This window comes from Prunus persica, chromosome G4 (assembly GCF_000346465.2).
Source record: "Prunus persica cultivar Lovell chromosome G4, Prunus_persica_NCBIv2, whole genome shotgun sequence".
Taxonomy (NCBI): Eukaryota; Viridiplantae; Streptophyta; class Magnoliopsida; order Rosales; family Rosaceae; genus Prunus; species Prunus persica.
Genome location: NC_034012.1, coordinates 24364338 through 24390441, shown reverse-complemented (window position 1 = coordinate 24390441; position 26104 = coordinate 24364338). Strand labels below are relative to the sequence as shown.

The following is a 26104-nucleotide window of genomic DNA, read 5'->3' as shown; positions in this document are numbered from 1 at the left end:
TAGTTTCGTATTCTCTCTTCACTTCTACAATCATACAATTTCCTTATAGTAATTTCTAAGGGAATTCTTCGAGTTTATACTATTTGCAGGTTTAAGACTTTATTGTATCTTGGAAGTGGTTTGCCAAGAACCCATAGCAAACTCAATTGAGTGGAGGACAAATAACACTTTAAGAAAACAATTCAAATCTTACCTCAAAGTCTTTTCATATTTCAATTTTTACTCAACATCTAATTTGGTAAGTTTCACATCAAAGATTAGTTATAAGGCAGATCATCAACATCTTGGTTCGGGCACTCTGTTGGGACAAAAGATTAGTTAACGACAGCTGCATGGAAGCCGCGAAAGTGGACCAAATTACAGCTTATTAAGAAGAGTCTAATGCATATATGGATGCCACCGAAAAAAAAGAAGAGAAAAAAAAAAAGTCTAATAATGCGTGGATGCCAACCAAACTGAACGAACAACCAACAAATTAAGAAGAGGTTACAGCTAGTTTAGGCGCAACTAATTAACTAATTAATCCCTCAGTATCGAAACTTTGATTTCTATTCATTCCTCTTTAATTTGTGTTGTGTGATAACAATCACTTTTCTTTTCTAGTTTCATTGTCATAGTCTTTGTCTTTGTCTTTGATGAGAGTGGTGTTTCTAGCGATTTGGACGTCATCAAGGCAAAAGAAAGACGTCATGAGATAGCTAGGGAGGGCTGACAGAAACCCAGAATTCCTATTATCTAATTTGTAAATAGAGTTTGTAGCTCAAGTAGGTAAGAGCAGTTTCTTTTGCATTTGAGGTCTTTTGTTTGAATCCTCCAATTCTTTATCAACGCTTTTATAAAAAAGAATTGCAAATATAAGTATCGTACGTAATGAATGGTGCACTACGGGACAATGGCGGGATAGTAGAAGCAGATGTTACGAGGGTATGTTATAATAAAACGATAACACACGTGACTGGGGTGTGGAAGGCTGAGAATGCCTTGCTTTCAACTCTTCCTCTCTTCTTCACCCAACTAGGTCTCATTTGTTAACAATATAGTCTGGTATTGTGCAATCCAAGCAATTCTCAGAATTTTCCAGCTTTCATACACAGTTAACTTCCATTTCTGAACCAGACACACCATCCTATTTTAAACAAGCTCTTGGTCATCCAGCATGGAAACAAGCCATGACAGAAGAAATTCAAGCTCTTGATCAACAAGGAACCTGGACTCTTGTTCCTCCTCCTACAAATACAAATATTGTGGGCTGTAAATGGATTTTTAAGATCAAAAAGAATGCAGATGGCACTATCTCTCGCTATAAGGCCAGATTAGTTGCTCAGGGATTCAGTCAAGAATATGGATTGGATTATGAGGAAACCTTCAGTCCTGTGGTACGTCATACAATGGTGCGTCTCATACTTGGTCTAGCTGTCAATTTTCAGTGGGAATTACGGCAGCTGGATGTGAAAAATGCTTTTCTTCACGGTGAGCTTCAAGAAGAAGTGTTCATGAAGCAACCTCAAGGCTTTGTCGATTCTCAATATCCTAATCATGTGTGCAAGCTTCAAAAATCTCTCTACGGCCTGAAGCAAGCTCCTCGTGCATGGAATGCAAAATTCACAGGCTATTTACCTACCTTAGGGTTTTCAGTTTCACACTCTGATCCCAGCCTGTTTGTGAAGAAAACCGAATCTGCTGTTGTAATCCTATTACTCTATGTTGACGATATAATAATCACAGGTTCTGATTCTCCACTGGTGACATCTGTTATTCAAGCTCTTAGTGAAGTATTTGAGCTTAAAGATCTGGGAAAGCTCAAATATTTCCTTGGTCTTGAGGTGCAATACCATTCAGGAGGAAAAATATTTGTCAATCAAGCCAAATATGCTAGAGATCTCATCAAAAAGGCATCTATGGATACATGTAAGCCTTGTAGCACCCTGTTTGTGCAAATAATCTCACGGGAGAATATTCGCCCAAGATTCCTTCGTCTTCTCAGCCTCTCTTTCTCCCTGCAAAACAGATCGGAGTAAAAGACCATACCCGGGGGGTGTTGGCCAAAGGCCCTCCGATGCCTAAGTCAGTTCAATCGATCTTTAGAGAAACGATAGCTAAAATAGGGTACGGGATGTGTTTATAATATAAATCGGGCGGCCGGAGCCTTATGTAAAAGAGAGAAAGAGAGGAGGTGGCTAGGGTTTGAGAGGAATTTTCTGCAGAGATTTTAGTAGTAATTCTGACGTACCTCAACCATTGTGTGTGGCTATGCTTTTATAGTAGTCTTGGAGGGGTTTCTGAGGAATAATTCCGTAGATGGAAGGGAATTATTCCTCCCCTTTTTGGGATTGATTTGATTTAATTAGGGATTTGATTTATTAGGGTAAATCAAATCCCTAATTGTGGTAGGTATCAAATCAAATCCCGATTCAATTAGGTAGCTTCTCATTTAATTGGGGATCGTGGTAATTAACCAAATCAAATCTCGACCTAATTAGGTAATGTTCAATTTAATTGGATAATTCCCAATTAAATTGAGTAACTCCTAATTAGGTTGATTGACTCCCAATTTGGTCAAATAATCCCCAAATGGTAGGAATTATTTGACCTAGGGTTTGATTTAATTAGGTTCCCACAAATGCCCCCCAGCTTCTGCATGGCGCGTGGTGGCATGTAGGAGATATAATTTATCCGTTGGGCTGTCCAGCTGTAACTGGGCTTCCTTCGTGGACTTGGGCTCCTGCGTAGAGGAGGTGTTTGACTTGCCAATTTTATGAACTCCCAGGTTGGAAAGAATTTGCGATTCCTTGTAGGTCAAGGAATTTTTATCCTTATAAATGTAGGGCTCCTCCAATTTATTCTTCACATCCAAAATCCATTCTGATTTCATTAGTGAGAGAGAGTAAGCTTTTGGAGAATTTTTTCCGTTGTTCTTGAGTTCTTGTCTCCACCGCACACCCAAGGTAATTAGACTTGGGTTGTATATATATTTTTTTGTGTCTTTGTTCCGATTTTTGGCAGCTTGGATCATGCCTTCTAGTTGAAAGGGAGCTGAAAGGAGTGCATGTCTATGCCTTGAAACATGGCTGGCAGACTTGAGGCTGCACACTTTGGGTTCGCATTGGAGGTCTGGAGCTGCTGGGCCAGGAGCTGGAACAAGGTGGCGTGAGGCCCTGCACTGGAGCTGAACCGAAATTGGGCCAGCACGTCACTTGGGCTTGTGCTGGTGCTGGAGCATGCGGGCTGTAGCTGAGGCAAGGAGGCGCTGGGCTTGGCGCAAGGTGTGGGCTGCACGTGGAAGATCCAAGCCCAAGGCGCTAGGCTTTGGAGCAGCGACCTGGAGACACGCTGGGCCTTGCACGCGACGTGGGCTCGTGCCAGCCAGGAGGGCCTTGGGTGCTGGAGCTGGAGAACAGGGCTAGCTGGGATGTGCGCTAGGCTTCATGCGCGAGATGGGCCTCGTCCGCTGCTGGGCTACCTCCTTTCGACTTGGGCTGATCCAAACAGCTCAAACTCCTTTTTTTTTTTTTTTGTTTGCTGCTGCTGCTGCCCTTTTTTTTTTTTTTTTTTTTTTTTTTGTTTGCATTCTAACATGTAGAATTTTTTTCTTTTTGCAGCTACTTGTTGATCAACCATGTCTTCCGGAGATGGTAGCAAGGCTCCAAGTTCTCAGGTCCCTTTGTATTTATGGGGAGGCTCCATAGTGCAAAGCAAGAAGTTTGTGGCCAACTTGCATCGCGTCACGACTGATGCTCAGTTCCAAAAGTGGCGAGCTGCTTATGCGTCTGCCATTCCAGATGACGTGCGGGTTAAGCTATTGAAGTCTCGGAAGGACAACGAGCCTTTGGTGGATGCGAATGACCTTGATTCTAGGATCATCACCTTCCGTCCTTTTTACTTCTCCTTGGGCTTCAAATTCCCGCTGTCAAAGCTTTTCAAGGAGGTGTTCTGCGCCATGGGGTGTGCTCCGAGCCAGTGTACTCCAAATGCTTACCGGGCGATCATGTGCTTCGAGAATCTGAGTCGTTTCTTCATGTTGGAGCTGACGGTGCGAGAGTTCTTTTATTTCTTCGAAGTGAGGCACTTCGAGCAGTATGCCCAAGTTCGCGTTTACAAGGCCAAGCTGTTTAACAGTCTTAGTCAAGGGGACCACGCTTGGCATGACGACGTGTTGGAGGTCAGCGGACGGTGGGAAGGCGACGTCGGTGACGGCCCACTTGTTCCCATCACCTATTGCGATGGTATGTCTCTTTGCAATTTTTGATGCGCTCCTTTTATTCGAATTTCTTGAAGTGTGGCTGACTAACTTTTGTCTTCTACTTGCAGTGAGTGACATCAGCAAGCAATTGGAGCTTGGGCCGGACATGGCTAAGGTCCGTCGTGCTTTGAACATCCTTCTAAGGTTTCGCGAATGGCGCTGGCTGTTGAGTGAGTACCGGGAGGAAGACGGTGGTTTGCCTCCTGCCGAGGACGTCGAAAGGTGGAAGCAGAACGGTCCTGACCCTGATGATCTACTTGGCGGACAGGAAGAATGTTCTGCTAAATCTCTCTCAAAGAGAAAAGTTGCTGCCAAATCTTCAAGAGGTGAAGCTACTTCTTCGCATGCGAAGGATGGGTCTCCATCGAGGAAGAAACCAAGGCTTCCTTCTGCTGAGAAGACTCAAGTGGGGTCTGCTCCCTCATCATCTGCCAGGGTCAAGCATCTCGTGGGTGCAGATAGCACAAAGGTTGGTGGTATGCGCGGTATTCGGGGTGTTCTACCCAAGTCTCCTGCTGACACGCTCGACAACCATGATATGTTTCGTGAAACGACTCGTGCCCGACCTAGTTCTGTCGAGCGTCAAAGAGATGCAGACATTCCTCCTAGAAGTTCAAGTCGTCTGCATCGATCAAAAGATGGAGATCGAAATGGGAGGTCTGCTCATGATCCAGCATTATTGACTCCTTTGAAGATGAAGTTAGTGGAGGCTAAGAAGATGAGAGAGTCATCTGCCCAGGTTAAGGGTTCTTCCTCTGTGTCTGCAGTTGGTCCTAAGGTGAACAAGCCTAGCTCTGTAGGGGATGCATGCGTATCTGATCTGCTCAAGACGAACTTCCTATCAAATCCGTCGTCCTGTGCTGAGTTGGTCGATCACATCCGTCAGGCTGGCGATCTTGGCACTTTCTCGTGTCTTTCCTTGGAAAAACAAAGGGAAGCGTCTGATTCAAAAAGGACTGATTTTTGCTGCTGAGACTATTCGGAACTCATCTGATGTTGCCCCCTCTTCTGCCCAGCTCAGCGGGTTGGAGAAGAAGAATGCTGAATTGGCCAGCCAGCTTTCCGCCGAGTGGGCCCACTATGAGAAGAAGACGTCTGATTTGAGGGCGATGATATCTGGGCTAAAAAGCTCCCTTACCGAGAAGGATTCCGAGCTCAACTATTCCGCTGCTGATTTGGCTAGTCGAAAAGATGCCTTCTTTCGTCTTGAGCGTAAGAATGCGAACATCTCCCTTAGCTATGAAAAACTCCTGGCTAGATTTTATGCCTATCATAAGTCTGCTAAAGAATCCAAGTCTGAAGCCACCATAGATGCGTACAAGTTGGGCTACCTGCATTGCGCAAATGGGACTGATTCCTTGTATGCGATTGACGATGTAGACATCGAGATGCTCTGCCCCGACTCACCCCATATGGAAGGGGGAATTGAAGAGCAGGTATCCGGAGAGGATGAAGCAGAGGTAGACGCAGTAGACGAGATGATGGCAGATGTCACGGTTCAGGCAGATGGAGTTGCTGAAGACGTAGCTAGTCAGGTGGATGCCGAAGAGGCTGCAGCTTAAAAGTCTTCTGCTGGCGTCTCCAAGTAGACGAAGACTCTTTTTTGTTTCTTTTCAGCTTTTGTAGTTTGCTTTTTTGTTTAGAATAATTGGTCTTATTTGACCATCTTTGTTTTATTAAACTTGGCCGGTTGGTCTGTTTGTTATGGAAATTTCAGTTGCATTTTCCAACTTCAACTTACATATTTGACTTGTGAACTGCTTGAGTAACCAGCCTATGTTTTGATTGCACGTCCTCCTTTAGAGATTTGTGAGTACCAGGGTCCCCTTTTGAAGGACTCCGGGCATGCACTGCATATCCCATAGGATGATTCCCCTTAGGAAGTTGGCGAGCACCAGGGTCCCTCTTGAGAGACTCCGGGTGTGTTCTGCACATCTCTAGGATGATTTTCCTTAGGAAGTTGGCGAGTACCAGGGTCCCTCTTGAGAGACTCCGGGTGTATTTTGCACATCCCGTAGGATGATTCCCCTTAGGGAGTTGGCCAGCACCAGGGTCCCCCTTGAGAGACTCCGGGTGTATTCTGCACATCCCATAGGATGATTCCCCTTAGGGAGTTGGCAAGCACCAGGGTCCCCCTTGAGAGACTCCGGGTGTGTTCTGCACATCTCGTAGGATGATTCCCCTTAGGAAGTTGGCAAGCACCAGGGTCCCCCTTGAGAGACTCCGGGTGTATTCTATACATCCCGTAGGATGCCTTGGTCGTCGCCTTGCGTCTCCTGTCGGACGCTACTTATGGGCAACTACATGATTATCCTGCCTCCCTTAGGAAACGGATAGGAACCTGGATATTTCCCGCAGGAAGCATGGCGACCCCCTTTTAAGAAACTCCTGACGCACCCTGCGTCTCCCTTATGACGCTTTTTTAGCGGGTTACGTCTCCAAACGGACGGGTTTTGTCGTCACCCTGCGTCTCCCTTAGGACGCTCCTTATGGGCAACTGTGTGACTATCCTGCCTCCCTTAGGAAACGGATAGGAACCTGGATATTTCCCGCAGGAAGCATGGCGACCCCCTTTTAAGAAACTCCTGGCGCACCCTGCGTCTCCCTTAGGATGCTTTTTTAGCGGGCTACGTCTCCAAACGGACGCGTTTTGTCGTCACCCTGCGTCTCCCTTAGGACGCTCCTTATGGGCAACTGTGTGACCATCCTGCCTCCCTTAGGAAACGGATAGGAACCTGGATATCTCCCTTAGGAAATTCCTGGCGCACCCTGCGTCTCCCTTAGGACGCTTTTTTAGCGGGCTACGTCTCCAAACGGACGCGTTTTGTCGTCACCCTGCGTCTCCCTTAGGACGCTCCTTATAGGTAACTGTGTGACTATCCTGCCTCCCTTAGGAAACGGATAGGAACCTGGATATCTCCCTTAGGAAATTTCTGGCGTACCCTGCGTCTCCCGAAGGACGCTGCTTATGGGCAAATGTTGTGTTTCGTGGGCAGATGAGACATTTTGGAATGAGAAACTGAACTTATATTGATATTCATAAGATTACAGTCCTTTATTCGAAAATCGAAACAACTTGGTACAAAACTTAGAACTTCTGGCAGCCATGAAGAGGTGCTATGGATAATACTTTCGAAGATGGTGAGCATTCCATTGTTGTGGTATTTCCTTCCCCTCTATAGTGTCGAGTGTGTAGCTTCCTCTGCCCCCAGACCGGCTGATCATGTAAGGACCCTCCCAGTTAGGATTCATCTTTTTTGACCCTTGCCTCGGTGCAGTAATGAAAGCCTTTCTTAGCACGAGGTCGCCTGGTTGAAACTGTCTGACCTTAGCTCTCTTGTCGTAGTAAGACTTCAACTGCTGCTGATAGGAGGCGACCCGGATAATGGTCTTCTCACGTTCGCCTTCAAGTAAGTCGAGGTTGAGCCTTATTTGCTCGGAGTTCTGATCAACACTGCCCACTTCCAAGCTTATGGAGGGGACAGAGATGTGAGGTGATATGATCGCTTCTGTTCCATAGGCGAGGGAGAATGGGGTTTCACCAGTCGATCTTCGTTTGGTGGTGCGATAAGCCCATAGTACTCCGGGGAGTTCATCCACCCATTTTCCTTCGGCGCCTTCCAGCCTTTTCTTCAAGCAGTCCAATATGACTTTGTTGGATGCCTCAGCTTGTCCATTTCCTTGTGGATACCTCGGGGTGGACAAGTGCTGCTTGATCTTGTATTTCGCAAAAAAGGCGGTGATCTTCTTGCCAATGAACTGTGAGCCATTGTTGGTAACCAGCGACTGTGGGCAGCCAAACCGGCATATGATGTTTTTCCAGATGAATCGCTACATATCGGCTTCTTTAGTAGAGGATAGAGCTTCGGCCTCGATCCATTTAGTAAAGTAGTCGGTGGCGACGATCATCATTTCTTTCTTGGCGGGCGCTGGTGGCAAGGGACCCACTAAGTCGATGGCCCATTGCATAAACGGCCATGGACTGTTTTGCGGATGATAGACTTCGGCAGGCAGATTAGGAATCGGCTTGTATCACTGACAGCGATCACACTTCTTGACATATTCAGAGGAGTCGTGACGCATGGTAGGCCAGAAGTAGCCTATGTTTAGAGCTTTCTGGGCGAGCGACCTGCCCCCAGAGTGGTTGCCACACTCACCGTCGTGAATTTTGCAGAGAACCTCAAGTGTCTGAGGGTACTTTATACAGGTGAGATGAGGGCCAGAGTACGATCTGCGGATGAGCTTGTTGCCGTGCATGTAGTATCTCGCGGCCTTCTGCTGGACCTTTCTAGCTTCAGACTTGTCCGTTGGCAGGTTTCCATTCGTCAAATAGTCGATGATGGGGTCTTGCCAACTGGGGTCCTCGTCAATCTGCATGGTATCAATTAGCTCTATTTCTTCAATGCTTGGTCGGTCAAGGTGTTCGACCGGGATGGAGCGTCTGAACTGGGTATCCAGCGCTGATCCTAGGCTTGCCAGTGCGTCTGCATGAGTGTTCTCTGCCCGGGGCACTTGTTGGATGGTGAAGGTGGGAAATGCCTTCAACAGCTCTTGGACTTTGTCAAGGTACAAGATCATCCTTGGGTGCTTTGCCATGTATTCACCTGAGGCTTGATTCGTGATCAATTGTGAGTCTGAGTAGATGGCTAGCTTTTTGATTGCGAGCTCTTTTGCCAAGCGTAGGCCGGCGAGCAATGCCTCATATTCTGCCTCGTTGTTCGAGGCCGGGAAGCCAAGCGTAATAGCTTGCTCCAACAGGGTTCCATCCGGGGTGGTGATGTCGACCCCTACTCCAGCTCTTTTTTGGTTCGACGCTCCGTCTACGCGCAACTGCCACATGTCTCTGGGTTGGCTAGGTTCTGCGGAGGTCCCGTCTGCTTTTGAACTTTCCTTCTTTTGGTTGACCAACTTCTCTTTTTCGGCTGACGGGGTGAATTCTACGACGAAGTCTGCTAAAGCCTGGGCTTTTATTGCAGTTTTTGGCCGATAGAGGAGGTCATATTGGCTTAGCTCTATAGCCCACTTCATGAGTCGCTGAGAAGCATCAGGGCTGTGGAGGATTGATCTCAAAGGAAAGTCGGTCATGACGATGACTCGATGAGCTTGGTAGTAGGGTCGCAGCTTTCTCGTAGAAACTATAAGAGCCAAAATAAGTTTCTCCAACTTCGGGTAGCGAGTTTCTGCATCAAGGAGAGCTTTTGACATGTAGAATACCGGATGTTGGGCCCCCAGCTCTTCTCGGATGAGAGCTGAACTGATAGCTGAGTTGGACACTGCCAGGTATACAAACAAGTCCTCACCAGGGACTAGTTTTGAGAGCAGAGGAGGTGAGGCGAGATAAGTCTTCAGACTCTGGAAAGCTACTTCGCACTCCTCGTCCCATTTGTCTCTTTGTCCTTTCTTCAAAGCTTTGAAGAATGGTCTGCACTTGTCAGTTGATCTCGAGAGGAATCGGTTGAGGGCCGCTGCTTTGCCCGCCAGACTTTGTATTTCCTTCACTGTGGAGGGCGATTTCATCTCGAGAATGGCTTTGATTTGGCGTGGGTGTGCCTCGATACCTCGTTGCGTGACTAGGTATCCCAAGAATCGGCCGGAGGATACACCAAACGTGCATTTACTTGGATTCAACTTCATGCGATATTGGCGGAGCAAGCTGAATGACTCAGCAAGATTTCCAATGTGATCTGCACGTTTTGGGGCTTTGACCAGCATGTCATCTACGTAGACCTCCATAGTTTTGCCGATCTGCTCCTTCAAGATTTTATTTACAAGCCTTTGATAGGTTGCTCCGGCGTTCTTCAGCCCAAAGGGCATGACCTTGTAGCAGTAGGTCCCTCTCTCGATGATGAAAGAAGTTTTCGCCTTGTCATCCTCGTGCATCAGGATTTGGTTATAGCCGGAGTAGGCGTCCATGAAGCTGAGCAGCTGATTGCCAGAAGTGGAATCCACGAGTTGGTCGATTCTCGGCAATGGGAAGTTGTCTTTAGGGCATGCCTTGTTGAGGTATGTATAATCAACGCAAACTCTCCATTTGCCCTTTTCTTGTTTTGCCACCAAGACAACGTTGGCAAGCCATTCTGAGTAGGAGACCTCTTCGATGAAGCCGGCAGCTAGGAGTTTGTCAATCTCGGCTTCGATGATAGCGACTCGCTCGGGTGCGAAGTTGCGTCTCTTCTGCGACACTGGCTTGCACGCGGGGTTGACGTGGAGTCGATGACAGATTATGTTTGGGTCGATGCCAGGCATGTCTGATGGCGACCATGCGAACATGTCTTTGTTGCTCTGGAGGAATGTGGTAAGCTCCACCTTCTCTTCTGGGCTTAAGCGCGAGCCGATCCGCGCTTTCCTGTCTGGCTGGTCAGGATCCAAGGGTATTAACTCGACGTCCTCCTCGGGTTTCCATCCTTCTTCCGGAAAGACCTCTGGACGGATTTCCTCGGCTTGGTCCTGACGCTTTGATTGCTATAAGATAGCAAGATTCGGTTGCTCTACCTTCTCCAGATCTGCCTGGCTCACAGGGAGAAACTGAGCTTGTTTGCCTTTCTTCAGCCCTTGGGGGAGCATTTCCTCACCATTGCTTGATCGTTGTTGATTTGGCCGACACCGCCCCCAGGGATTGGGTACCGAATTTTCTGATGTGTGGCGGAGGTGATGGCATTGATCTTGCCAATCCATGGTCTGCCTAGGATGCCGTTGTAGGGTGAGACCTCATTAATGACCATGAATGTTTGCAGGCTGATCACAGGGGGGGAGTAGACGTCGAGGTCTATCGTGCCCACGGTAACCGTTGTTGCACCATTAAAGCCAGTCAGCGATCTAGCTAACTTGTTGATCTTTGTCTCCAAGCCCATCTATTGGACGACCGCCAGTTGTAGGATATTGGCTGCGCTGCCCTCATCTGCATGGATTCGGTCGACCATGGCCTGAGCGATTTGAATGCTGATGACAAGGGCGTCGTTATGTGGCATGTCGAGGACGATCAGATCTTTCTTTTGGAAGCCGATCACAGGATCGTCTTCTGCTAGTGGAAGGTCGGTCGAGACTTGGGAGATCACAGTGGCCTGTTTGATCTTCCTCTTCTTTTCCTTGCTGGTCAGCCCAGACTCCTCGGAGTCGGCTAGGATTGTGTTAATCCTTACGACCTTCTGAGGCGGCTCCTTGGCGGTGTCTCGATCTTCAATCCGTTGGATGGCCTGCTTCGCAATGAATTCAGTGCAGTGGCCTTCTCTCACGAGTTCTTCAAGATGCGCTTTCCAAGCAAAGCAGTTGTTCGTCGTGTGTCCGTGCGTCCCATGGAAGGCACAGTATTTACTAGTGTCCCTTTTGTCCGGATCTCCCTTCAAGGGTGGTGGTCTTCTTACCCAAGGTTTGTTCTTCACTTGGGCTAAGATTTGACGTATGGGGATGGTGAACTTGGTGTAGTTCTCTCCTGTCGTAGCCTCCCTTTGTGGGTGCGACCTGCCCTTGTCTTTGTTTCGGTTGTTGAATCCGTCGCCTTTTTGGCCTGCCCGCTTAGTTGGCTGATCTTCCTGCTTTGTAGACTTCTTTGTGGCGATTCGATCGTCATCCCAGAGCGCGTAGCGTTCCGCAGTCGCGTAGACCTCTGCCAGAGTCTGGCTGGGAGTGATAGTCAGCTCGCGGTACAAGTCATGCTCAGTTGGAAGACCTTTCTTGAAAGCGAAGGAAGCGATTCGGTCGTCACATCCTACAATGTTCGCCTTTTCTGCCTTGAATCTCTTGATGTAATCTCGAAGGGATTCGTCAGACTTCTTGCGCAGGTTGTACAGGTGATCAGGGTTCTTCTTGATTGTCCGGTAAGAGGTGTATTCTTTGGTGAAGACATAAGCTAGCTCCTTGAAGCTGCTGATCGACCTGGGTGGTAGGGTGTGGAACCAGTCTTGGGCTGCTCCTCGCAAGGTTATCGTAAATACCTTGCACATTAGCGCGTCGTCAGCCTGGTGGAGGATCATAACACTTTTGAAGTGTTTTAAGTGGCTCTCGGGATCAGAATCCCCTTTGAAGTGTATGAACGAGGGTGTTAAGAATCGCTTCGGGTGAGCGGCCTGCTCGATATCGAGGGTGAAAGGCATTGAGCTCACCTGGTCCATCTCCTTACGTAGTGAATCCTCGAAGTTTCCTCCGGTCTTCAAGTCTCGAAGTCGGTCGTTCACGAGCTTCTCAACGTCTTCTGCGCACATTGCTGGTCGGTTACGTTGGCGACCTCCACGATATTGATTGACTTCCTCGTTGTCCTCCGAGGGTCGACCTTCTCGCCTGGGCTGCCTAGTTGGAGTGTTGGTGGACTGCGCCTGCGAGAGATTCTCTGTAGCTTGTCGACGAGAATTGGTTCTCCGAGAGTGAGTAACGGAGCGTCTTTCCTCATGGTCCTCATTGTGAGGGTTGTCCAACTGGCCTCCCTGGGGGCCTAGCCTTTCGAGAGTGCTTCTCTGTGAGTTGACAGCTGAGCGCCTTTCTTCGCGATCCTCGTTGCGATGGTTGTTTGGCTGACCTCCTTGGGGGCCTAGCCTTTGATGTACATCTCCCTGCGGGCCCAAGCGGGCACGGACATCGAGTCGTCTGTCGGCGCCTTCGTCCATCCTTCTCTCCTCGCCTGGTTGTCCAAGGCCAAGGTTTTGAGCAAAGCCTATTTGGTTGATGAGCTGCCTCATTAGATCACTTTGGTCGTCCATTCTCTGAGCTAGCTGGTCGACTCTTAGATTAAGGTCTGCTTGACTTCGTGGATCGGGAGGAGAGAAGTGTGTGGAGCCCAACTGCACACGGGCTAGGTTTTCATTGGAGGTGTATGCAGAAACGTGCGTCGCTCGTGGAGGCAATGGAGGGAATGCTTGGAGTTGTTCCAAGACCGGCCCTAGGTCGGCGGTGGTAACGAGTCCACCTTGATTGGAAGTTCCACCATGTTCGGCGGCGGTGGCCAGTGCGGTGCTGAGAGGTGGCGGTGCCACCATGTCGATCGCGAGATCATGGATGGAGTGGCTTTGGGTCGTCACGGATCTAGCCATCGCGGCGGCTTTGCCTCTCGTGTTCATGCTTCCAACCATAGTTGTTTGGAAGGCTTCGGTGGATTGGAATATAGGAGGAACGAATTCCTTGAGCACGCGTTAAGTATACCTCCTGCTCTCAATGAAAGCACCAATTTGTTTGTGCAAATAATCTCACGGGAGAATATTCGCCCAAGATTCCTTCGTCTTCTCCGCCTCTCTTTCTCCCTGCAAAACAGATCGGAGTAAAAGACCACACCCGGGGGGTGTTGGCCAAAGGCCCTCCGATGCCTAAGTCAGTTCAATCGATCTTTAGAGAAACGATAGCTAAAATAGGGTACGGGATGTGTTTATAATATAAATCGGGCGGCCGGAGCCTTATGTAAAAGAGAGAAAGAGAGGAGGTGGCTAGGGTTTGAGAGGAATTTTCTGCAGAGATTTTAGTAGTAATTCTGACGTACCTCAACCATTGTGTGTGGCTATGCTTTTATAGTAGTCTTGGAAGCTAGGGTTTCTGAGGAATAATTCCGTAGATGGAAGGGAATTATTCCTCCCCTTTTTGGGATTGATTTGATTTAATTAGGGATTTGATTTATTAGGGTAAATCAAATCCCTAATTGTGGTAGGTATCAAATCAAATCCCGATTCAATTAGGTAGCTTCTCATTTAATTGGGGATCGTGGTAATTAACCAAATCAAATCTCGACCTAATTAGGTAATGTTCAATTTAATTGGATAATTCCCAATTAAATTGAGTAACTCCTAATTAGGTTGATTGACTCCCAATTTGGTCAAATAATCCCCAAATGGTAGGAATTATTTGACCTAGGGTTTGATTTAATTAGGTTCCCACACACCCCTTCTAAACCTCACCATCAGGTTTTAAAAGATGAAGGTACTCCTCTTCCAAATCCCACATTCTTTCGAAGCATTGTAGGTGCTCTGCAATACTTGACGTTCACAAGACCAGACATTGCTTTTGCTGTCAACACAGTCTGTCAGTTTATGCATAGTCCTACAGATGTTCACCTTAGCCTAGTTAAACGTATTATCAGGTACTTGCAAGGCACATTGCAGTTTGGTGTCACGTTTTCTCCAGGATCCATGGTCTTATCTGGATATTGTGATGCCGATTGGGCTGGTGATCCCAATACACGCAGATCCACCACAGGATATGTTGTTTTCCTCGGTTCCAATCCGATCTCTTGGTCCTCCAAGAAGCAAGCTTCTGTTTCTCGCAGCTCTACAGAAGCAGAATATCGAGCACTTGCTCACTGTGCTGCAGATATATCATGGATACGACAAGTCTTGTGCGATTTGCATATGATAGTTCCTGAAGCTCCTCTCCTACACAGTGACAACTTGTCTGCTTTAGCTCTCAGTGCAAACCCTGTTTTTCATTCTCGCATCAAACACCTGGATGTGGATTTTCACTTCATTAGAGAGCGTGTTCAAAGTAAAGATCTCATCGTCCAATATGTTCCCACAGATGAACAGGTTGCGGATATTTTGACAAAAGGCCTTCATAGTCCAATATTCATCAAACATTACTCCAATCTCAGCCTTGGCTCTCCCCCAGCTGAGCTTGAGGTGGGGTGTTAACAATATAGATGTTGAGGTGTGCAAACTGAGCTATGAGCTGGAGAGTGGTCACGTGCTTCTCAGTGTATAACTCGTGATTGTTAGTTAGGCTACTTAGAGGAGGTTTGTCAGCTATATAAACATTAGATTAAGCATTGCTTAAGTTTAGTGAGAATTGTAACTGCTTTTCATAACAGAAAAATACAGATCTCATTTCTCTCTCTCTCTCTCTCTCTCTCTCTCTCTCTCTCTCTCTCTCTCTCTCTCTCTCTCTCTCTCTCTCTCTCTCTCTCTCTCTCTCTCTCTCTCTCTCTCTCTCTCTCTCTCTCTCTCTCTCTCTCTCTCTCTGTGTCAAACACCCAAACCTAACTTGCTTTCCTCCATGGTTAACATCATTATGTTTATATGCCACCTTCTCAAGCTTCTCCTTGCACCTTTGCACCAACCTCGCGTCGTTGCTTGCATTATTGTAAGTAAGCTGTAATTCTATTCTATATCTCTATGCTCTATGCTCTATGCTTTATTATCAGAATTTTATAGCGAGAGACAAACGATTACCTGGTGAAACACGAATTTTCATTGAGAATATCACATCTATACATATAATATTGATATTTTAATGACAAAGACAAATAATAATACATTGGCACGCACATTGCAGGGTGGCATAATTTTGGGTCCATCTTATGTCCAGAAAACCCAGTTCTCTCGCAAATACCTATTTCCAGTCAAAAGCACATTGACCATAGAGACAATAGCCAACTTGGGGTTGATATACTACATGTTCCTCCAGGGCTTAGAGGTCGATTTCAAGCCAATTTTGCAGGCCAGAAAAAAAGTTTGGAGCATTGCCACTGCTGGAATTCTGGTTCCCCTCCCTCTTGGCTATCTCCTGCATAAAACCCTAACACCCAACTCTCGCCCACTAAAGGCTACCACTTATGGTCCTTTCTTCGGGGGCATCACCCTTACCACCACCAACTTCGCCGAACTTGCCCGAGTACTTGCCAATGCCAAGCTACTGCACAGTGACGTTGGCCGGACCGCCCTCTCCGTAAGCGTCATCAACGACCTTATGTCTTCAGTTCTTCTTGTCATCACGGTGGCCACAATCAGCGATGGCAAACTTTACACAGTGTTGTCCACTTTCACATTGATCATATTCTGTGTATACGGGCTTCGTCCAGCGCTGTCGTGGATGGTTCGCAACACGAGCTTTTTTGAAGAAAAGTACGACATGGACAGCCAAATATGCTTTATCATGGCCGGGGTTCTACTGTTTGGGTTCATTAGTGATGCGTTCGGGTCACACTCCATTCTTGGGGCCTTCATGTTGGGAGCCATTTTGCCCAAGGGAGAGCTCAAAACTGCAATCACCGAAAAGGTTGAGGACTTTGTGTCAAAAATCTTGTTGCCCCTCTTCTTTTTGATTCTTGGGATGAGAACGCATGTCGTTGTTGTCTTTCGCAGTACAAGCCTGCTAATTGTCATGTCAATTGTTGCCCTGGCTTTCCTCGCTAAATTTGTTGTGACTTTCGTCGCTGCCATCATCAACAAAATGTCGGTGAGGGACAGTTTGGCTTTCGGACTAGTCATGAACACCAAAGGCGTGCTGGCTATAATAATCCTCAATTCTGGGCGGGACTTACATGTATGTATATACTATTATGTACAACTATTTCATTATTGCATGTGCAGCTGCCTCTTCCACACCCACATACACACAATATTCCATGATTAATTAATCAAGTTAGGGATAATATTGGTGGTGCTGGTAATGGACCGCTGGCCCGTCTCTTCGAAATTTAACACAATGGTACCAAGTGTTCTCCTAAATAATAGTACACATATAGATTACATCTAAGAAATATATATCTTAAAACCATGTGTTAAATTCCTGATTTTATATTGTTTTAATTGGCAAATATATATATATATGTTGTAAATAATATTGGTGAAGCCCACATAAAGAGAAATGATGGAAGAAAAATGATGGTGTTAGAAAAGAAGGAAGATTAGTCAAAAGATGAAATTATAATGTTGGGGAGAAATCATTATGTCTCCATTAGAAGCCTTTTACTTTGCCTATAAATAGGATTGCTCATTCACTTGTAAAACACACCAAAATGAAGAGAAGAAAGAGTGAGGAAAGAAAGAAAGGAAGAGAAGGAAGAAAGAGGGTGAGTAAGTAGAGAGAAAAATAGAGTAGAGAGAAATTTCTCCAAGAGAGAAAAATTAGTGAGCCTCATATATCGTAAACACTAAAGTTGTAGCACTATTATTTTATATAGTGGAAAAATTACTACTGCTGCTCTCCGGGGACGTAGGCATAGCCGAACCTCGTTAAATACTGTGTCTCATCTACTTTACATGCAGCTCAATATTCGCACTTATCTCAGTTATTTTACAACACGTTATCAGCACGAGAAGCTCTCAGGTATAATTTTTGTGCTACACTATTATTTATACTACTAACCATTGTATAATATATATATATATATATATGAAAAGTTGATGGTAATATAATATGCTATATCTATTCACTTTTCTATTACTAACCACTAACAAAAATGGACCCTTGGTAATACTAAACATATTATCAGTGGGAGACCGTTACTAATACTAACATTTTTTTTATTTTATTCGGTGGTGGTTTTAACCCCTTATTTATTTTAATTACTGTATGGTGTAGTTTTATTACCCATACGACAATATTTATTTAAAAGGGTGGCGCGGGTTTATCGTCCACGCCTTTCTTTTTATTTAAAAGTATGATGTGGAATTAACCCTCATACTTTATGAATTTACTTTACCGCACATTTAATTTTATTTAAGATATGGTGCAGAATTAACGTCCATATAGCAAGCAATTTATTTTACCGCACATTTAATTTTATTTAAGATATGGTGCAGAATTAACGTCCATATAGCAAGCAATTTATTGTATCGCACATTTACTTTTACTTAAAGTATGATGAGGAATTAACCCTCATACTTTATGAATTTACTTTACCGCACATTTACTTTTATTTAACGTATGGTGCGGGTTTATCGTCCATACAAGCAATTCATTTACCAATAATTTAATTTACAAGCAATTTATTTTATGGATTAATTGTGTGGTATGATGAGTTTTTTTACAAGGATACAGATCAGAACCAGAAGTTTCTTGATCCTCATCATACAACTACATCAGGACTTGAAGATCCTTGATGATGATATTGATATGAGAGCTGGCAGTCTCTCCAGTACTATATTTGTAAACATGTGATCGGACTTGAGGGTCCTTGATTCTTGATATGTAAATAAGGACCTGGGGTTCCTTAAATGATGTAACAGTATTATATTGGTTAATAGTGCCGTACACATGAAAATAACTGTATTGGCAAATGTACTGTACACATAAATAGTGCCGTATACATGAATAGTGATGTATGCATAAATATTTACCATTTTGGGTAAACTGTCACTATTTAAAAGGGAACCTGCAGTTCCTTAAACTCATGGATGAGCAATTAAATGAGATGACAGAAGTTCCTCAAGATATGGACAATTATGTAAGGGCTTGAAGTCCAGAAATATGTACAGAAAATTGTAAAAATGTCCATACCATGAGAATATGTGATTTTGGCTTGAGGTTCAAAATCTAACAGTGTTGAGAACCTGAAGTTCCAACAATTAAATGGACAACCCTTGAGGTATTACTGCAAATTGTGGTACACCACATATTTCTTTGGCATAAGAGAATGATGAATTTAATAAAGTTCGATTATGTTATAATCGACACCTCAAGGAAGAAATATATTTTGTGAATTCCGGTTGTTAAGAATACACCGTGAAATGGATAATATCAGTATAAACCTTAAATGATGAATTGAGGCTCCCCACATATTTTGATATATCTGGGCCGGAAGCACATGGATTCAAATATATGAGAAATCCCGAATTTGAGGTTGTGGGTATATAGTAGTTAATGCTCTTCACTACTATATTGCGATATTATCGTGGCTTTTACTCAATTCATATTTCATGTCCATTTGAAAAAGGGCGAATAAATTCTGAGTTTGTGTTTAGCCCAGGCCAAAAGTTTCGAGCTCCCATACTTTGAAATATGAAATTTGGGAGAGTCAATGTGGTTATTTGAACCTATAAGGCACAAGGTTCCAAACCATCATTTTGAAAAGACATATAAATCACAGGTGTAAGTTTAAGAATGTGTGCAATTATTATAACAGGAACATACAACAGATAGATTTTTTCCACCTGCAATGAAGGTACAGGCCCTGTAAAATCTATAAAATTACATTATGTTCTGGAAGCCTCTGAAGGAAGAGGACGACGCCTCTTAAGCTTAGCCATGAGCCTCTCGTGGTCTCCCAAAATTCTTTCATTAGAGACCTGCAGCATGTCTAGCCTTCTCAGTGTATCAACAGAGTACGAACTCACCAGTTTCAACAAGACATTATTCTCTCCTTTAAGTTTCTCAACCTCCTGTTGAGACTCATGAAGCATCCTTTGAAGAGACGCATTTTCAGTTGTTAGCTTCTGAACCTCGTTTGCTCTAGCACGCAAACGATCAGCCATGTTAGAAACAGAAGCAGCACTCTGAATGCTAGAAGCCATTGAGTCATCAATAGCCTCTTCCTCAGACCTCCCTGTTAACAGCATTTCATCCATTGGAGTAATGAAATTCCTAGCTACTATGACAGCAGTAGCATCATTCATCATCACAGAATCATTAACTGTGAGATGACGATTTTGGGATACAAAGAAGGGACGCCAAACTTTGGCGTCACTGGTTGTTGTGGGAGCATCATTTAAATTGAAATAATTTGGGCTGGAAGAAGAGGAAGCCATTTTTAAGAAGGTTTCGAAGAAAGTCTTAGAAAAACTAAAGTTTCAGAAAATGAAGGAAGTTGAGTTGAAACGCAGTTGTTCCAATCAAGTCTTGCAAAGGCAATATCTATAGGAGGAAATATGGCTACAGTTTTCAGGATCCCAATATTATCTCAGATCCCCATATTCTCCTTTTCTTTTCCAGATTCCAAAACTTCACGCGGCCTCCATTAATGTTTGTCGGCACTTTCGGCGTTTTCCAAGTATTATTTTCGTCAAAGCTGATCTTGCTTTGCGGATTTCACGGAGCTACTTTTTCAAAAGTGCCTCGAGAATCTCGCAATTTTCCTATGGTTAATTTGAAATTCACCAGTTCTACCTATTCCTCTTATTTATGTATAAATGTGTTACTAACGAAATTTTCTTTGCAAAAGACATCCAGTTTTCTCCATACCTAGTGATGCGATATCTACTTATTTTTCTTATCAGTGAGCACTCAATATGCCCGAGAAGCAAGACTATCTCTGATCATCCATTCAGGAAGCGAGACTATCCCTGATCACGTTTCCGCTACATAAGGAAACTGTGAAGGCGATCTTATGCTCTAATCTCCGGAAGTCCTTCTAGACTAGGAGAAATGAGAGCTTATTGTCTGCTCCCACCAGCTTCCTTCCCTGATTGCTTACCTTATCTTGCAATCAATATCACAATTTTTTTGCATTTTTTCTCTTTTTGTAACTCTCTGTTCATAAGAGATTTTATTTCTTTAGAATGAACATCTGAAGTAAGAATCCATGAAGTGATCCTAACTCTGAGGGTTATTTGTTTTTGACAGAGAAAAGAGTTGTGATTTTGCTCTTGCAGGATATAACTAGATCATCAAGTGCTACATTATATTTACTGGGCCGATACGAGCTTGAATGATACTTGAGAAAAGTTTCTCCCACCTAAGGATGTAAGCAATACTTGTGTTATTTTATGCTTATATACTTATTTGATATTTTATCTTGAAAGGTAACCAAATGGGGAGATAAGTCCGTTCCAAAAGAATGGCTTGTATGTATCCATGAATTATTAATGCAAATTTTACAGATTGCAAGTTGGATACATTGATAATACACTGCACAGATTAAAGTCCCATAAGAACAGAATATGGGTATAGCAGTGATCAATATGATGCACGTCTGTTGCGTAGCAAATGATATGGATTGAAGTCCCAAAAGGACAATCCTTCAACATGTCAATATTGATATTGTGCACGCCTAATGCGTAGCAAATTATATGGGTTAAAGTCCCATAATATGGGTAAAGTCCCATAAATTAATTGACATGTATGTATTAATCTGTGGCATGCCTGCAGCATGACAGATAGATGGGTTCTAAATGTTCCAACTCCCTAAATAGGAGATTTTCCACGCCCTATGTAAAATAACGCTCCGTTGGAGGTTATAATCCACATTCTCACATAATAAAAGCCCCATGAAGTGGCTTGGGTACCCAAAAGTAAAGAAATGCTTATAATTGATGCATGCACAAGCAAATGAGAATGATGGGATCATGAATTGATGAATGACAAATTTTAATTTTGGAGTAGCTACTCAAATCATCAATGGGCTGTGTTGATTGGAACCACGTTCAATTATTAAATGTCGACAATATCATTGGCCAAAATGGAATGAGGTAATTCCATTATAGATGAGAATGAACGTGAAAGAACAAACCCACAGTACGAACCCCAAAAGATGTTAATACTGAAAGTTATACTTGGGTGTTCGGAATAAAGGGAATATACCTACTTTGTATGACACAATGTTCCTGGCATAAACAAGGAATGTTGGGTTTTTCCATATTTACAAATTCAATTGTGCCCCCTTACCGCACAATTACGGAGACCAACATGTTATCTTTAAGGGTTATTAAATGCACGGAGCATATCGCCTGAAGCGATTCCCTAAAGATGTATAAATAGCTGGGTAAAAGCTATATAATGTGTCATAAAGCTTAATCCCTTTAAACAAAATCCGTTGAGAGGATTGAAATTGCATAAAGCAAGTCCCTAAAGGACATGTGCTTGAAGCACAAAATCTGTACTCAATATTAATATGCATAAATTGCCTCAGTGAGTACATTGATTATATTGTATTTGCAAAGCTTCTGAAGAGTTCATGAAATATTTGTCTCGACCTGAAAATCGAGCGTTATGCCAATGAGATTTTTGCTAAGAAAGTATTGAAGCATTTTTATGTGGATTATCCGTTGGACACTCAAATAATTTTCCGGACGTATATTAGACCGGACATTGTATATTCCAGATAGAGTTCAACTCCATCACCATCATTTTGGGATGATGCAAGGCACACTTGGTGCTATATCCGCATAACACCATATACGGGCATATTCTTTTCGAGTAAACTTACAAATAGCCCTGATTTTGTTGAAAACGCGGACTCTGGAAATTTCTATGATTTACATAGAGATAGTTCACTGGAAATATATTTACTCACTCAACTATATGAATAGTTGATGGCTACATCCTCCACTCACTCCAAAATATTTTCGCTCCAAAAAGATAATCATGAAGATATCAGGGGGAGATATTCATCAGGGGGAGCATCCAGAACTATGATGCACTGATTACTATAATCTTCTTCATTCCATCAGTTTTCTACCTCATTGGGTTTTCTCCAAGCAAGTCTTTAATGATGCAACCGACATGTCATTTGTGGTCTCCAAGGGGGAGTGTTGTAAATAATATTGGTGAAGCCCACATAAAGAGAAATGATGGAAGAAAAATGATGGTGTTAGAAAAGAAGGAAGATTAGTCAAAAGATGAAATTATAATGTTGGGGAGAAATCATTATGTCTCCATTAGAAGCCTTTTACTTTGCCTATAAATAGGCTTGCTCATTCACTTGTAAAACACACCAAAATGAAGAGAAGAAAGAGTGAGGAAAGAAAGAAAGGAAGAGAAGGAAGAAAGAGGGTGAGTAAGTTGAGAGAAAAATAGAGTGGAGAGAAATTTCTCCAAGAGAGAAAAATTAGTGAGCCTCATATATTGTAAACACTAAAGTTGTAGCACTATTATTTTACATAGTGAAAAAATTACTACTGCTGCTCTCCGGGGACGTAGGCATAGCCGAACCTCGTTAAATACTGTGTCTCATCTACTTTACGTGCAGCTCAATATTCGCACTTATCTCAGTTATTTTACAACAATATATATAAATGCAGGTTTTGGACCACAATACTTTTTCAGTAATGATGCTTGCAATTTTGATAATGACGTCAGCGGTTGGACCCATTTTGGCTTTGATTTACAAGTCGAATGTGCCATCTAAGCAGCACAAGCACAGAAGCATAAGAAGCATACAACCCAACTCAGAGTTTCGAATCCTTACTTGCTTCCATTCAACAAGCAATGTTTCAAGCGTCATCAATCTGTTGGAGATTTCCAATCCCACCAAACAATCCCCGATGTTCGTCTTTGCGGTCCATCTGGTGGAGCTCAGTGGCCATGCTTCTGCCATGCTCATAGTCCACGACACATGCAGCAATATTCGTAAGACAAGTAAAATTACAGCCAAAAATCAAAAGCACTCTTCGCCTTCTAACCAAATTGTCGCTGCCTTTGAAAAACTTGAGACCGAAAGTGAAGAAAGCAGCTTGTTCGCGGAGGCACTAACTGTTGTGTCCTCTTACGCCTCCATGCATGAGGACATTTGCAACCTTGCTGACGACAAGAGTGCAGACCTCATAATCATTCCTTTCCACAAGGAATCCACCATTGATGAGGGAATGGACAACGGAAACCCCTCTTTTAAAGGCATTAACAAGAACCTTCTAGACAACGCTTCTTGTTCGGTGGCCATCTTCGTGGATCGTGAACTCACCGATTCATCTAACATTAAAAATGAAGATGGCCATGGCTGCTGCCGTTGTGCCATGCTCTTCATTAGTGGGTCAGATGACCACGAGGCATTGGCATATGCATGGAGGATGGCCAGCAATCCTAACCCTAAACCTAATATCAGATTAACTGTGGTTCGTTTCATCATCAGTAAAGATGCGGCAGTTCATTCAGATCTCCCTCCCAACAATCCTAATAATAATGATCACGATCATGATGAGGACGAAAAGAAGAATATTTTAGAGGTGATAGAGGAAAATGAGAAGGAGAAACAACTAGACGACCAATATATAGAGAGCTTTGTGCTCAATACTAGGAACCAACCTTCCATAAAATTAATTCACGAGGTGTTGAACAATGGAGAAGACACTCTCAAATTGATAAGCGCCATGGGAAATGACTATGATCTTTATATCGTGGGAAGAGGGCAAACAGGTTCCTCACCACTCACGTTCGGGCTATCCGAGTGGGGTGACTGCCTGGAGCTCGGACCCTTGGGAGATGCATTGGCATCGTCCAACATTGTGGCCAGCGCCTCGATTCTCATAGTGCATCAAGGTCGTGCTGTTGGCAAGTCCTTATTTAGTTAGGATTTTAGTTCCTTACTTACTTAGGATTTTGGTTCCTTATTTTATTAGAATTTTGGTTACTTACCAATTATTATTTAGTCCTATTGTAATAGAGATTTACTTCCTATTGTAATTTAGATATATTTCCTATTTTATTTAGGGTTAACACAACTTTGTACTTGTATAAATACCTCCATATTGGAGAAGAATAAAAATATGAGCGTATCTGAGCATAATTGAATATTTACCCTACTTTGTTTGACATGGTATCAGAGCCTAGTTTCTAACATGTGATAACCTTTATCAAATTGAGAGTCGTTGGCACTCCTCATTCCTAACCCATCATGGGTCTTCATCTTGTATAGTCATCTTCTTTTGATCAATCCTCTCATATGTGTTTTCACCACACCTAGCCTTCACATGCTTCTTTGCTATTGTTCCAAATCTTTGTATGCCAGATGGTCTTTCTTGATGTCCCAGCTTCTTCATCTTTAAAACTTCATAACAGGTCTTTTTACTCCGTGAGCCTCGTCACCGCTCACCGAGCCATTGCTTTCCTCCGCGAGCCTTGTCACCACTCGCCGAGCCTTTCCTTCGACTGTTCTGCCAATCTCTGTCTTCTTCGGCTGTTCTCTTGAGTTGCCTTTCCACTTCTCAGTTTTGAGCACCCTTTCTCTGTTTCTCTCTTTGCTCTATTTAGCTCTCTTTTATTTATGTTTATCTCTTTTGTTTGTCTATGCCCAATGGCTGGTGTTTGTTGTGTTCTTTCCCCATGCCCTCTCTCCAGCTTTGTCACTCTAGCCTTTCCCGTTGGCTGTTTATTATTTAATTTTCTATCTCCTTCCCTTTTACCCTTATGCTTATTTCTTTCTACGTTTGGCCTCTTTCCAATATTCATCCCTTTCTCTATCTGTCTATTTCCTCACAAATACCTTCCTTTGTCATTATTTTCCTTCAATCACAGCATTATTCTATCCTTTTTTCGGTTCTAGCACCTCACTTTCTTCCACTAGTTTCTTTTTAAAAATTGTCACATGCAATTTCCCATGCTTTACTTTTTAAATATCTTTAGTTTCTTCCTCTTTGATCTATCGATGTGGTTTCCCCTGCTATGCAACCAAACTATTTTCAGGTCCTCTCTATTTCTCATCTTTCTTTTACCTAACCTTTTCCATTTTGTTGTTTTCTCACTGCATTATCTCTCGCTTTCACAACTCCCTTATATAATATTGCTTCCCTTTGATGGGCACTCTATCTATTCCTATTCCACACATGAAAGGTTTCCTTTTTCCGGTGTCCTTTGCTCTAATTCCTGTTTGAGCACCTTATCTTTGTCTTTGTCTCTGTTCATGATTTGTTGGGTTTCCTCCCTTACTATTCTCTTTTTCTAAAGTTTTTTCTACATGGGACAGCCGTATGCTACCACCTTCCCCTCTTGCATTTGTTTCTGCCACGAGACTGGCATGTTTGAGTCTCTTTACTATTATTTCAATTTATCTTCTTCCAAATCTTGACCCTTTACCAGTGTCAACGAAGAGAATTTCGTCGCGCAAAACACATTGCAGTCGCACAAATTTCAACGCAACAGAAACTTCGTCGCGCAAAAATTGTGAAGAAAGACTTTGCGCGACCAAGTTTTTTCATTGATCGTGCAAAGTGACTTTGCGCGATGAAAAAATATTGGTCACGCAAAACTTTGCGCGACGAAACACATTGGTCGCGCAAAGGTTTGCGCGAGGAAAAATATCCATTGCGCAAAGTTTTGCGCAACGAAACACATTGGTCGAGCAAAGTTTTGCGCGACAAAAAACATTGGTCTCGCAAAGTCTCAAAAAAAATTATAAAAAATAAAAAATTCCCGCGTCCCATTTTTGGTACCCGCCCACATTTTTAGAGTTTTGAGCGACGAAATATTTTTTGTGTTTTAAATTTTTTTAAGTAAAATAAACTAATTTAATAGTTTGCGCTACAA

General features: G+C 43.6%; 1 protein-coding gene across 1 annotated transcript; it reads left to right on the top strand.

Moving 5' to 3' along the window:
• LOC18779907 (cation/H(+) antiporter 15) lies at nucleotides 871-24153 on the top strand. Its single transcript, XM_007212758.2, has 4 exons — nucleotides 871-1019; nucleotides 15211-15289; nucleotides 15482-16471; nucleotides 22888-24153. Exons 1-4 carry the CDS (start codon nucleotides 871-873, stop codon nucleotides 24151-24153), a joined length of 2484 nt encoding a protein of 827 aa, XP_007212820.2.

What these genes read in the sequence shown, in the direction of transcription:
- LOC18779907 (XM_007212758.2), top strand. Translation starts at nt 871, where the DNA reads ATGAATGGTGCACTACGGGACAATGGCGGGATAGTAGAAGCAGATGTT. An exon ending in GCGTCGTTGCTTGCATTATT is followed by an intron (nt 15,290 to 15,481) that starts GTAAGTAAGCTG and finishes CGCACATTGCAG; the next exon opens with GGTGGCATAATTTTGGGTCC. An exon ending in ATTCTGGGCGGGACTTACAT is followed by an intron (nt 16,472 to 22,887) that starts GTATGTATATAC and finishes ATATAAATGCAG; the next exon opens with GTTTTGGACCACAATACTTT.